At 50.9% G+C, this 12,950-nt stretch overlaps 1 protein-coding gene and 1 long non-coding RNA gene across 3 annotated transcripts; both read left to right on the forward strand.

Annotated features, from left to right (window-relative positions):
* Window positions 1–3,904: 3,904 nt before the first annotated feature.
* LOC125555953 (uncharacterized) lies at window positions 3,905–7,376 on the forward strand. Of its 2 annotated transcripts, XM_048718756.2 has the most exons (5): window positions 3,911–4,175; window positions 4,397–4,584; window positions 5,070–5,160; window positions 5,404–5,643; window positions 5,827–7,376. In XM_048718756.2, the coding sequence occupies exons 1-5, from the start codon at window positions 4,016–4,018 to the stop codon at window positions 6,084–6,086; spliced, it is 939 nt and encodes a 312-aa protein (XP_048574713.2). In that variant the 5' UTR covers window positions 3,911–4,015; the 3' UTR covers window positions 6,087–7,376. The 2 variants fall into 2 exon arrangements, with proteins under 2 accessions (XP_087384805.1, XP_048574713.2); XM_087528679.1 differs by lacking the exon at window positions 5,404–5,643 and having other exon boundaries at window positions 3,905–4,175.
* Window positions 7,377–8,486: 1,110 nt separating this feature from the next.
* Window positions 8,487–11,440, forward strand: LOC125508812 (uncharacterized). Its single transcript, XR_007283771.2, has 3 exons — window positions 8,487–9,762; window positions 9,869–10,478; window positions 10,587–11,440. It is a non-coding gene; the product is annotated as an uncharacterized LOC125508812 (long non-coding RNA).
* The last annotated feature ends 1,510 nt before the right edge of the window (window positions 11,441–12,950 follow it).

Consider the following 12,950-nt stretch of genomic DNA (forward strand, 5'->3'; position numbering starts at 1 on the left):
GGGAGAGGGAGGGGGGGGAAGATGATTAGATTAGAAAGGAAAAAAGAAAAAAGATAACCGTAGGATGAGGTGGAAGCACGGATGAGAGCATGAAGAGGGAACATGCAAGCCAGATCCTCAATAGAAAGGCCATGTCACCTCTCACAATGATAATTAGTTGAAAGGACTATTTAGAATGAAAGGAACGTCCAGATCTTTCGCCACAAGAGCAGGCACTCGAAGGTCTGCTTAAGCAAAATTGAGGACGAGGTCAAACTATGGATCACCGCTGGCGCAAAATAAACTGGGAATAATTGTATCAGGAGAGTAATTCCTTTTGTTTCCGGGACTTGTAACGAAACCCTTTTCTCCTCTTCAGCAATATATGATGCAATTCTTTTACCTTCATTTTAATAAAAAGATTAGCGATAGGTGAAACGAAGCAAGAGCCTGTTTCGATATTAGCAATCAATGCAATTCATTTATCACTTCAGAAACAAAGCAGACATAGATTATAAGATCATCTTCAGCCACGTACCTCTAATTCGACCTCTTAAATGTCCACGAACGCGCCCGGCCAGTGACCGGGCGGATCCGTTTTGAGCCCCTATTTTTTCATCCACTCGCCACACTTCTCATATAAGAGTATGTCCGGTCGATTGCACGTGATTGGTGGAGAAGAGGAGAGAGAAAGAAAAGAATAAATAAAGAAAGAGAAAGGTGGTCGGGGTTAGGGTCGCGTCATACGTGACGGACTGACCGGGCGTGTCCGACGGGTCCGCGAACCCTCATATCATCCTCATATTTAAGATGGATATGAGTGGTGCCGATCAGTCCGGGCGTTCGAGATGGTTATGAGAGGTCCAATTGAATCGCGTTTTTGTGACCGGTCACTAACTGAACAGTCTGTCCGGATGTTTGAGACAGATATGAAAGGTTGAAACTAATGTACAAAGCTCGGTACAACAGTGGCGGCAGGGGATGCCTAATTACTCGAGTTACTAGTGGCCATCGGTGGAGATGATGAGCGCTACAGGCTTGGGTTAAGACCATAAGGCGACACTGTTCTTTCGGCTGATATAGCGTGACTGTGCGAGTGTGAAAAGTCGTGCGTTCTACAGCTAGTACTGCTCATCGCAAAAGGCATTGCGTGGTGAAAGTTGTCAATAATCTCGTGCCAATTCCCACAAACATTCTCTGGAAAGAAGAATCTCCGGACATCTCGGCGAGCGGTAAAGAATGCTCTACCCCGTCGGCCTCCTACGTCGTAGCCCAGGCAACAATGCATTAACCTTCTCTGCTGGAGGCTAAATTTCATGTTTTGGTCTTTTTCTGAAATCTATTTGAGATTTGATCCTAGTTTGAAATTTTTTCGAGATCTGATCTTTTTGCTACCGCCAGGGACCATGACAGCCTACCGCCAAGGTTCCTGGCGGTAGGGTTGCATGCCCTACTGTCAAAAACCTCTTAAGTATTGAACACAGTGCGTGCATGCTCGTGCCTACCGCCAAGCACCGCCGCCAGCCTGGTTGGCGGTAGCGATGTTTTCTACCGTCAAAGCCCCTGGCGGTAGGCTGTTAGACCCTATCGCCATGGACTCTGACGGTAGCAAAAGAATGAGATCTTAAATTTTTTTGAAACTAAGGTCAAATCTCAAATAGATTTTAAAAAAGATCAAAACACGAAAATTTGCGTCCGCTGGACTGACTCTCCCCGGCGCCCAACGTCCTTCCAAAAATCGGGATTCGCGAGTGACTCCAAGAACAACTGTGAGCGGCTCCCCAGAAACAACAGCAAAAGGCACTACATGTACAGCCCGGGGTAGACACGATCGCCGGCTCACCCGTCACCGGTCACCACCCATGCACGGAGCACATGGGGGCACAACGCACCTAGATAATCTAGAGCACCGCACAGCGCGCAAGAAGGCCTTTCCCCCCGGCCGCGCTACCGCTGCCCCTCCTCCACATAGGTCGCCACCACTAGTTACCAGTCAGTCCTCTAGCGCCAACGCATCGCCCAATCATCAACTGGGCAGGTAAAGGCTTCCCCATGGCAAGGCAGCAAGATAGATACTCCTACTCCACTGCGCCAACGTTTTCACCGAGACGCGTATGCGCAGCAGCTTTGCAGGAGCCAGCGCAGCGAAGAGCCCGAGTGGTCACGGCAGCCGAGCTAGATCGATAGGAGTAGATCGATATGGAGATGACCGGCGAGCGGTGAAATTTAGCTCCTTTTTGCGCGTGTTTGCATTGACCGCTCGCGAAAAGAATCGATGATTGTGTGAGTGAGTGAGTAAATATTAGGGGGTGGAAAAGGGATATCGACGAGCTCTCTGCGGCCTCGACACGGGGGAAAAGCGGGATCGGTCGGCTTATGGATGCGCGTCAGTGCTAAGTACTATATATACTGTTTCGGTCCCGTTTTTTGACCTCCTTTAGGGGGCTCGTTCTGTCCCAGGATGGTTTGGTCACTCTTTTCCTTTGGACCGCGCTTTGCCGATCCATTCATCTCGATGCAAGTTAAGATGTACGAGTAATTCAGACTTGAGAGTTCAGAGCGCTCTTCTTTTGATCCTTCCCTCGCTTCGATAGATTGACTGATCATGGATAGTACAATCAATCCATCATCCATCTTTAAAGTGGTAACAAAATCTACAATGGCAGAAGGCCAATCTTTCTATGTCACAACAGAAAAGAAAAGAAAAATCCTAGATCTCCCTTAAATCCGAACCCTTTGGCACCACCGTAAAACACATTTTTCAGAAGCAATCTCCACCGAAAGACCAAAAAATCTTCGGCCCGTTTTGCTCTCTGGACTAGATTCAGGAAAATTTCGTAGCATGCATGTTGATAGCCATAGCACTCCTACTACTACCACCACTTCTGCAACGTTTCAAACAATCCAAGCAAGCTTGTGGTCCGTCCGATCCGACGATCATTATTGGCGATGGATATGTGAACCCCAGCAACAACAAAGTAGCTGGGCCGCCAAGTACTCCGGAGTACATGGATCCATGATGAGATCGTCGCAGTGGCTGTACTAGGATCGCAGCTGCTGCTGCCCAAAACTTATCCTCAAGCAAAGAAGAGAGGGGGAAAAAAGAAAAAATGTAACGAAACAAATATCCCTGGCCTCCTCCTCCCAAAGATTTTCATGGAACGACGCTAAAGCCACTGTCGCTGTCCCCGCCCGCTGCAGCACGAGGATACGACCAAAACTCCAAACAGTGCGCACGCTGTGCTATGCTCGCAACTTTCCTTCTTTTTACCCCTGCCCGGCACATTTAACTCCACCCTCACGTGAACAGTGTCGGCCGCGGCGTCACAAAGGACGAGCTGAACGTGGCCTGCCGCAAAATCCCTCTAAAATGACCCATCACACAACCTATATATACACTGTAGATCTTGCATTTCAAAATATTTCAGATTCACTTTACAATTTTTGGCGATGTTCATTCGGTGGGAGACGGCCTCTCATTGTCTATGAAATGCATGTGCATGCGTTCGTAGGGTTGAGTGTAAAGAAAAACAGTCTAGTAGCTTCTTTGCGAGAGGAAATCGTTTCGTATTTGCATGATTTTTAATCGAACTCGCTTTCCGCTTTCGATCAGCTCGAAAACTTTTGCACGCACCCGATGGGTCCGTAAACATCCGTCCACCGATGACGATGGAAAAGGCCAATCAAACGCAACGAATCACGAGGAACGGGCCAACATGCATCAACCCTTTTCCCCTTTTCTCTTTTGCTCGCCCGTTTATTATCATTATTCCTTCTTTTCCCATTGACCGCTTGCCCGCTTCTTCCGAGCAAAAACACGATCCAAACCGCTTTGTATGGAGGCGCCGTCGCCCAAGTTGAAATGGACGCGGCTTTTGGTTTGGCGCATGCCACGAAAGCAGCGGCCCAGGGAGAAAGCCCGGCCTATTTAAGCCCCGGCGCCGGCCGCGTGGGAGGGAGGAGTGGCGAGGGCGAGGCCACATCACTCACTCCACTCCACGACTCCACTCCCGGCCACCTCACCCGGACGCCGCCCATGGCGCTCCAGAGCCGCCACCACCACCACGACGGCCGCCGCGTAGTAGCCCCGCCCGCTCTCCCGGACCGGGGCTGGGAGTGGGAGTGGGACTGGGAGGAGCTGGTGCGGTGCCAGCTCGGCGACGGCATTCATGGCGCGCTCCCGGGCTTGCCCTCGTGTAAGAAACCTACTCCTTCACTGCGTGCCATGCCACGCGCGCGAGACTGGTCTAGTCTACCGCCACACGCATACGCACGTCGGTACGTGCGTGCGTGCGTGCCCGTGATGGTGCTGACCTTGCGCGTGTGGCACTGTGGCTGGTCTAGTCTAGACCAACTCTAGAGGCATTGGCTGTGGGGTGTGGCGGTATTTACTGAGCCTTGGATGTTTGCGGCGCAGTAGGTGGCGGGGGGGAGGAGTCGCCGGTGTCGTCGTCGGAGGCGTCGACCGGCGGCGGCGGGGGCGGCTACCTGGAGGACGCCATCGCGCAGTGGGGCGACCGGAGCAAGCGGCAGAGGACGGCTGCGGGGGAGGGTCCGCCGCGGTGCCCGGCCATGGCGAGCGAGGACCTGCAGTGCCTTCTTCAGGTGAGCTCTCGCCCCACTCCCCATGGCCGATGATGATCTCTAGCGACGCAGTAGTAGGATTGTCCACTCGCCATGGCTCGGCGCTGGAGCTAGATGCTCGAGTATTCGCTAATCACTACTGAAAATTTTGCTGCATCATCACCTCATCAGCAACATTGGCCGTGCGACGAACATTGAAATTTTAACCCGAACCCTGAGTAGCTATTCTGCTTGCTTTATTATTATTAGGTGTCTGCTGTCACGTCGTCTAGAGTACACATATTCTCTAATTACTAATCCTGGGTAACTACTTTAGACAACAAGCACAGTAATTAAAGGTTGTAACCTCACCGTCACTGTCACGCTAATGGACACGAAAAAGAAAGTACTACTGGTTCAGTCGTGTCCGTGTCTCCTCGCAGAGAGCGGCATGCTGTCCTGCTCCACCCTTTCTCTAACCCGTCGTCTTGTGCTTGTCTCTTGCTCGGCACGGCGCAAAAACGCAGAGCTTCTGGGATCCCAGCAGCGGCGAGGGAGCGCTCCTCCATGACCTCAGCACCATGGCCCCGGCCCCGGAGACCAGCGGCTTTGTCTCAGGTGATGATCGCACGCCCTCTTTTTTCTTTCAGCTCATTTCGTCGCACACACACACGCACAGAGCTTAAGCTAGCACTACGTAATACCACCGCACAGCAAAAATCCAATGAGAGCATTCATGATTCACTGGAAGCGCCATGTTCCGATGATCAATCAATACAGTTTGAGACGATGGCAGCGCGCGCTCTACTGTGATGACACTGTGTTCAATAACTGCTAAATGGAGCGGCGTTGTCTTTGCAGAGGAGGGCGCTGCATCGGGCAGGGGGCAGCGGCAGGGGGAGGGGGGCCGGAGCGCGGCAGCGGCAGCGGCAGCGGGGCAGGGAGAAGCTTGTGGAGCGGCGGCAGGGCCCCCGCCACCCTCCTCCGCCACGGCTGCTGCTGCTCCCCGGCCACCGCTGCAAAAGGCTACTGCAGGGCGCGGCAGCGGCAGCGGCAATAACTGCGGCCCGGCGTCCTCCTCGTCCTGCTCCTCGCTGGCAGGTGGGTGTGGGTGTGGCCGACCGGCGAGCAATTAGTACCCGCGCATGTGTGCAGCTGAGCCGCTGAACTGGCCCTGCGGCGCCAGGGGGTGGCCGGCTTCTAGGATGGGCCGCCATCTTTTTGTTTGACGTGGGTGGCAGGCTGACGACGGTTTTTTTTTTTCGTTCTTTCTTTCTGGCGCAGGGAGGAGGAAGGAGGGGGTGCTGTACCCGTTTGCCGTGGTGAAGCCGCTGGTGCTGGACGGCGACACGCTGAACGATGTTAACCGGAGGATCCTCAAGCGGCCGGCGAGGCCGGTGCGGCACCCCGTCGGCCAGTTCGCGTGCGGCCCCGTCGTGTCGTCGACTAACCGGCCGGGCCTGTCCGGGAAGGCGGTCGTCAGCCTCACCAAGATCAGGACCGGAGGGAAGGGCACCATTACCATCATCAGAACAAGAGGCTAGGCTGACTGAGGATGAAGCGGATGGGTTAGATGAATCGGACAGATATTCTATATTCTTGTGACCAAGATCGTCGTGAGAGTTAGTTCTCCTTGTAAATACATAGGTCTTTCCCTAACCTCTTTGAGAATAAGAAGCAACCTAGCATTGCAGTGTGTTTGGATACACCAAATCCGACTTCAACGGAGAGTATTTAACAAAACACTACCACATTTTATGGAAACGTTCCTACAAACTATCACTTTACAAATTTGTGCCGAAAACTATCATTTTCTCACTAATCCTTGACTAAAAACTACCATGTCTGAAAAGAGCCTGATTTGCCTCTTTTAAACGCGTTTCTGACTGGTTGGGCCCACACGTAAGCGTTGACGTGGCACATTGCCGTCCCGGGGAGGAGCTAGTCATGGCCGCCGCCGCGCCCGGGCTCGAGCTCAGCCATGGTCGCGCCCGACCGCGCTTGCTGCTCCTGCTACTCCTTGCCGCCCGCGCCGGCTGCTCCCTTATGTTCCTTGCCTTGCCGGCTGGCGCCGAGGGCCCCGAGCGGGACATCACCAGCTGCTCCAGCTTCGTCGGGGAACAGAGCAACTCCGATTTGAACTCCTCCAGCCTCGGGTCTTCGTGAATCCGTGGCTTTGGCTCTTCCGAGCGAGAGCTCGAGGCCTCGCCCCCGGCATAGCATTGTGGCGGCTACGGCAAAAACTGCAGCTTGTAGTGTGGCGGGTGCGGCCAGGTCTGCGCCGCGTACCTCTGCTGCGGCACAAACTACGGGTGCGGCGGCGGGATCGGTCATGGCTGCTCTTGTCTCGAAGACGAGGCGCCGCCGCGGGTCGTCTCGTCGTGGTGGACGCGGAGGCGCGGGAGCGTGGGGTGGGGCCAGTCATGGTCGTACACGTCGCTCCGATGGCGTGGAGGCTGGAACCGCGGGATGCGTCCGCCCTCACGCGGCGCGGCGAATCCGTCAAGTACAGCTCCCCCATCCTTCGCTCCGGCGACTCAAGCCCGAAGGGAAACGCGTGCGCCGAGGGGTGCACCGCCGTGCTGGGCCTCGCCAACAACTACCTCGCCGGCGAGCTCCCTGCCGCGAGGCACGAAGACGAGGTGTTTGTTGAAATGCCTAAAAGAGATATAGGAGGAGCAAGAAGATAGACACTGATGTGTGGGCTCAACTAGTCAGAAACGCGTTTAAAAAAGCCGAATCGGGCTCTTTTCAGACTTGGTAGTTTTTTGTCAAGGATTAGTGAAAAAATGGTAGTTTTGGGCACAAATTTGTAAAGTGGTAGTTTCTAGACACAGTTTCACGAATTGTGGTAGTTTTTTGTTAAATACTCCTTCAACGGACAATGACCGGTCACACTTGTTTCCACAAACGAATACCTCAATTACGATTACGAATCCTTACATCCATACAATTACATGCACGTGAAATCTAATATCAAGTAGAGCATGTCCGGCTCTGTCGTGCCCATGTCCGGCGGTTGGTTGCACTCCTCGCAGTGTTGATGCCATCGCCGACGAGGTAGAGTAGAACATGAGACGCACACCGGCTCACATGACTCGATGGATCCGTCGTGGTCGAAGGCCGACACATCCACCACGACGCAGCCTTTGGTGCTCGGGGTTGCAGGCCATCCGTCTCAATGTCGGAGAGTGCGACTCCGCCTCGCCGATGTCTGCCATGGCCTCTCAATTTGGAACTACTACTGCCAATTTCTTCCATGAGCAGGTTTCCATCCCGGATTAATTTCCACGGTGTACGAAGTAAGAGTGGGACTAAAAATCTACTCCCTTCGACCTTAGTTTAAAACTGCGCCATCTATTATTATGGATGAGAGGGAGTATTTCCCATGTCTAATGCCTCATGCAATCAAACATGATTAGAGCCTTACAATTTGGCATCTGGGGACTGCATTTGCGTTGCCTGTCAGTGTATCAATGTCCCTATCTCGGTATCGTGTCCGAGTACCAGCCTGACATGAATTGTGCGTTCGTAAAATACAACCACTGTTCTGTACCTAGAACCAAAGCTCTGACGAGGCTGATTGAACTGTGCACGCCCAGGCGAGCAATAACAAGCCAACAACCGTGTGTGTGTGTGTGCTGAACTGCTGGTATCACTGAAAATCGGGACCATCAAGTAGGGCGATATCTGCCTACCGTATACGCACAGGTGAAGCGTTGGTACGATACCACATGGTGTGGTGCATACAACTTTACCCTCTCAAAATAGTACGTATATTTCGAGATTTCATGCTATAAAACCCCAGAAACGCGGCACTTTTGATGAAGCAGATTGCTTCCCATTTCTTTTGCCCATCTCCCAGTGCTTAATATATGTGGTGTCCCACAGTGATGAATGGAGCAAAAGCTAGGCAGAATCTCTATTCCTAATGGAGCAATTGGTAGTCTCGCTTCTAAGTTTTTTTTAGTCCCATCTCTTATGTTTTTTGGTACCTTCTCCCACCTCCAACTTAGCCACCACGAACCGAAAAAACCTCGTGCTGAGACCCAACCCGCACCCATGCACCTACGACCGAAAAAAGACCTACGATGGTTAACCAACGAAAAAAGACCTACGAAAACTAACCAGCGACAAAAAAACCTAAACCTATCGCCCGCACGTGCGATCGACGACTCCTGCCCTCGAGCAAGGTCTCCCTTCGCCGCCGCCCTTCATCCCTTCGCCGCCGCCGCCGCTCCACCCAGAGCCGCCCTCTTCCCCGCTGCAATGCCCGTGCCGATCCATCCCTTCGCCCCAAATCCATCCCTCTGCCGCCGCCGATGCATTCGCCGCCGCCGTTCCATCCCTTCGCCGTCGCGCCGCACATCAAAGCCGCCGCCCTCCTCGACCAGCCCCAGCTTCTGCCGCCTTGCCCCTATCTTCCCTCCAAGCTTGACGCCCTCACCCCCCCCCCCCCCTCTTGGAGGCAGGCCACCCGCCGCTCATCTCGGTGGCGTCAGGCGCGGGCGTCCCTACCATGGCATCGACGGCGCGGCGGCTCCTTGGTCCGATCGCGGCGCTGATGCATCTGGATCGACGGGGGTAGCTGGCTCGCTGGCTGGCGTTTCCTTGGATGCGTACATGTTCTAATGGTGATGGCATGACCATAGATCGTATGAGTCTAGAAGACTTTGAGGCGGTTCATCTGCGTGGATGGTTGTGCCTTTTTTTCCTCTTTGCATTTTTTCTTGTTAAATTTTTTTAACTTGTTTGCGTTGGCAACTAGAAAAAAGATTTAGAATCCTAGATTGCTACTTTTTACGAGAAGCTCGTACCTGATCTGTAAGCTCACCAGCCAAGCTGTCCATTTGGACTTCAGTAGATATATGGAGTATATTTACTCACCTTGCCCACAACCTGTTTGAAGAAATTTCTCTTCTAATTTGTTGGTATGAGGTGGCTGTTTTTTATGTATATATATATGTATGTCCTGGGTGTCTATTCTTATCCTTTTTAGGTTCAAAGATAAGCGCGCTCATTATATTAAATTTTGGTATTGCATTGTTGAGCACTTCCTGTGAATGTTCTATAGCCTCTATTGTGCAGTTTTCCTTTTTTTCAGGTTCTCCAGATGAACACCGGAAAATGGCAACTTGGTTGAACTGAATCAGCTCTAAGCTTCTAAATTTGTGCATATCTTAAAAACACTACAGTGCTACCTCCCCGTGGTAATAATAGGTATATTATGATTTTTTACATGTTCAATCAATTGCACTGATAAATCATTTATGCTTTTTTAGAACAAGCATCAAGCATCACTGATAAACCATTTATGCTTTTTTAGAACAAGCATCAAGCATCAAGACTTATGATGGTGTTTGGTGACCGATAAAGATGGCTGGAAAGGCTCTTTCCAAGCATAAGGTGAATCTTGTACATTTCACTTCTTAATATAATTTGGCCAGTATGATGTTTATTTGCTGAAAACTATATCCCTGTTGTGGGTTATCTGACTAAACTTGCATTCTCTGCTTGGCACTGATACATACTCGTGACTTGATACATCCGTATTTAGACAAATCTAAGACAAGAATTTTGAGACGGAGGGAGTATATATTAATATGGGCAAAGGAAATTCAAAATATTTTATGTCAGGGAAAGAATTCTAAAACCACATAAGTATCTTGGGGCTGGTTAGGACAGTGCTCATATTGTTTGAAACTTTACTATATTTGATACTCTAAATCTAATGCGAGCTACCGATGGGTGTGCTGTTGATCATGCGAGAGAACTAACCCACGATAGAGAGCTATTGTTAGCAGTGTGCAGGGGTTAGGAGCTTCTCTGGGGAAGGGATAGACATCGACAACATCGACTTCAACGTTCGCGCTGTATCCTACGCACCATGGCCACCTGGATGGCCAGACACCATATGCAGGCGACTGCCGCGCTAGGTATCCTCGACCGCTGCTGCTGTTTTTCTAAAGATATGCTTATTCCATTTGCACCAACCTTGCTGTTTAGTAACATGAACGTCTCTGTTTCTTCTACTACAATGACAGGATAAGAGTACCTTATCCCTTTCAGCGGGGTGCTCCAACTTCTGATGCTGGTGAAGCTTTTGCAACGATGGCTGCATCATCCCCGTTGGAGGTTTAATTAAACTGAGGTAAATATGCCAAAATCTTTTGTCAAATAAAAACATGACTGTCTATTTTGCTTGTCAGGATCAAGCTCTCTAGCTATAAATGAAATTTTCAGAGTAGTTTTTGTTGGCTTTGTGTAACCCTGATAGCAGCTTCTTGGAAGGTTCAGATGTGTGGCAAAGGATTTCAATTTTCCTATTTACACAAAGGAAACTCGAGGAAGGTTCAGATTTCTCATGCTTGGTTCTGTGCTCTGAGGGTTACATAGACAAAAATGACTCCTATTTACACAAAGAAAACCCGAGAAAGGTTCAGATTTCTCATGACTGCTTCTTGGGTATTTCATGCCTGTACCATCTATTAGGAAAATATAGTTTGTTTTATAGCTGATGATGCTCGATGCTTTTTATCGATAAGTAAATGCTCAGTTTTGGCTCATACACTACATGGCAAAAGCTAATTCTGATGGGTCTGATGCAAATAATTTTCATCTTCTGACATGCCTTGAGTTGAGTAGTTAATTCTTTTATAAGAATCTATGTAGCTTTGTATCGTTGCAGTTTCATTATATATTCATTTACCAATGCATCTAAAGATTCAACAGTGTAGAAACCACCATCAGTCTTGGGATTGCAAATTGTTTCTTCATTCCTTAGGTGCGAAGGAGCCAAGGTCGTATGTTCTCGAGGCATCAATACACTTCATTTTCCTTTTCCTTTTCCCTATTTATGTTCTTGCATTTATTTCTTCTTCTCGGACCCAATTTGCAGGGGGGGGGGGGGGGGGTTCTACTTTGCCTCTTGAGGCAAGTGTGGATGTATATTGATTGTGGTTGTTCGGACAAAAATATTGCGTGCAAACATTATTGAGTACTGATGGTGAGACTTTCCATTCCTTTATCCTTTGTCCTTTTAATCAAGAACAATGTTTAGAGCTTACGTGGTTGTCGAAATTTAGTTCTGTAAGAGAAATATTGATTTCATGCTTGGACGCATGTGATTTGATCTACTACCAAGTCAATCTTGGTCCATATTGTCGGAGTTTTCTTGTTAAGTTATTTTTGTTGCTATTAGTATTTCATTGATGCAGAGGCCGGGCGTAATGCTTAAACCTTTAAAGTAATAAAGTGTCATTCATCGAAAAATAATAGTATTTTCATTTAAACTGGAAGTTTATGTGAAGAAGGGACTGTGTTGAAATGTATGAGTTTGTTTTCCAATTTTCTTTGGAAGAATGAGACTACCAGGAACAGTATCAAGTTTGTAGCTGCTCATCGTCTCATCCTTAAAAAAAGGTTGTAGCTGCTCATGTAAGGGCATCTCTAGCCGCGCCCCCAGGAAGGCCTCCCCAGGCGATTTTTTCGTGCCGGCGCCAAAAAAACGGCCCAGTCGTGCCCCCAGGAGCCCGATTTTCGCCGGCCTGGGCCGAAAACAGCGCCGGCGGACCCAGGCCGAACTCGGCACGCTGGGGGGCGCCCGGGGGCGCCGGGGCAAACTGTTTTAGCGCGAAACAGCCGCGGGCCCGCCGCGTCAGCGACACGGCGCCTCGTCTTCCCCCAACGGCCTCGGTTCCCGCGGGGAATCAATGCCAAGGCTGCCGCCGGTCAGCCTTGCCATTGATTCCCCACGGGCGGCGCGTCACGGGACGGCGCGCCGACGCCTCCCCTTCCTCGCACGCGTACGCACGGGTGCGGCGCGGCTATATAGCCGGTGGCCTGCACTCGCCTGTGCCCACACCAGCCCCGCCCCTCGCCGCCGCCCAGCTCCTCCCTCTCCCTACCTCTCCCGAGCGCCGCCGCCCAGCCCCTCCCTCTATCTCTCTACCTCTCCCGAGCCCGTCGCCATGGCGGAACGCTACCCCGGAGACGAGGCGGCGGCCAACGGCTTCGGCCGCCGTTCGCTCCGCGAACAGGAGTCCTGGCTCCTGTTCCAAGCGAACATCCCGGCGCCGCCGGACATGCGCGTCGGGCCGACGGGGTGGAGGCACAGCGCCGGGGGAGTGCCCATTCTATTGGAAATATACCCTAGAGGCAATAATAAAATGATTATTATATTTCGTTGTTCATGATAATTGTCTATTATTCATGCTATAATTGTATTATCCGAAAATCGTAATACATGTGTGAATACATAGACCATAATGTGTCCCTAGTGAGCCTCTAGTTGACTAGCTCGTTGATCAACAGATAGTCATGGTTTCCTGGCTATGGACATGGGGATGTCATTGATAACGGGATCACATCATTAGGAGAATGATGTGATGGACAAGACCCAAACCTAA

This window comes from Triticum urartu, chromosome 6A (genome assembly GCF_056163025.1).
Source record: "Triticum urartu cultivar PI428250 chromosome 6A, HENAU_Tu73, whole genome shotgun sequence".
Classification (NCBI taxonomy): domain Eukaryota; kingdom Viridiplantae; phylum Streptophyta; class Magnoliopsida; order Poales; family Poaceae; genus Triticum; species Triticum urartu.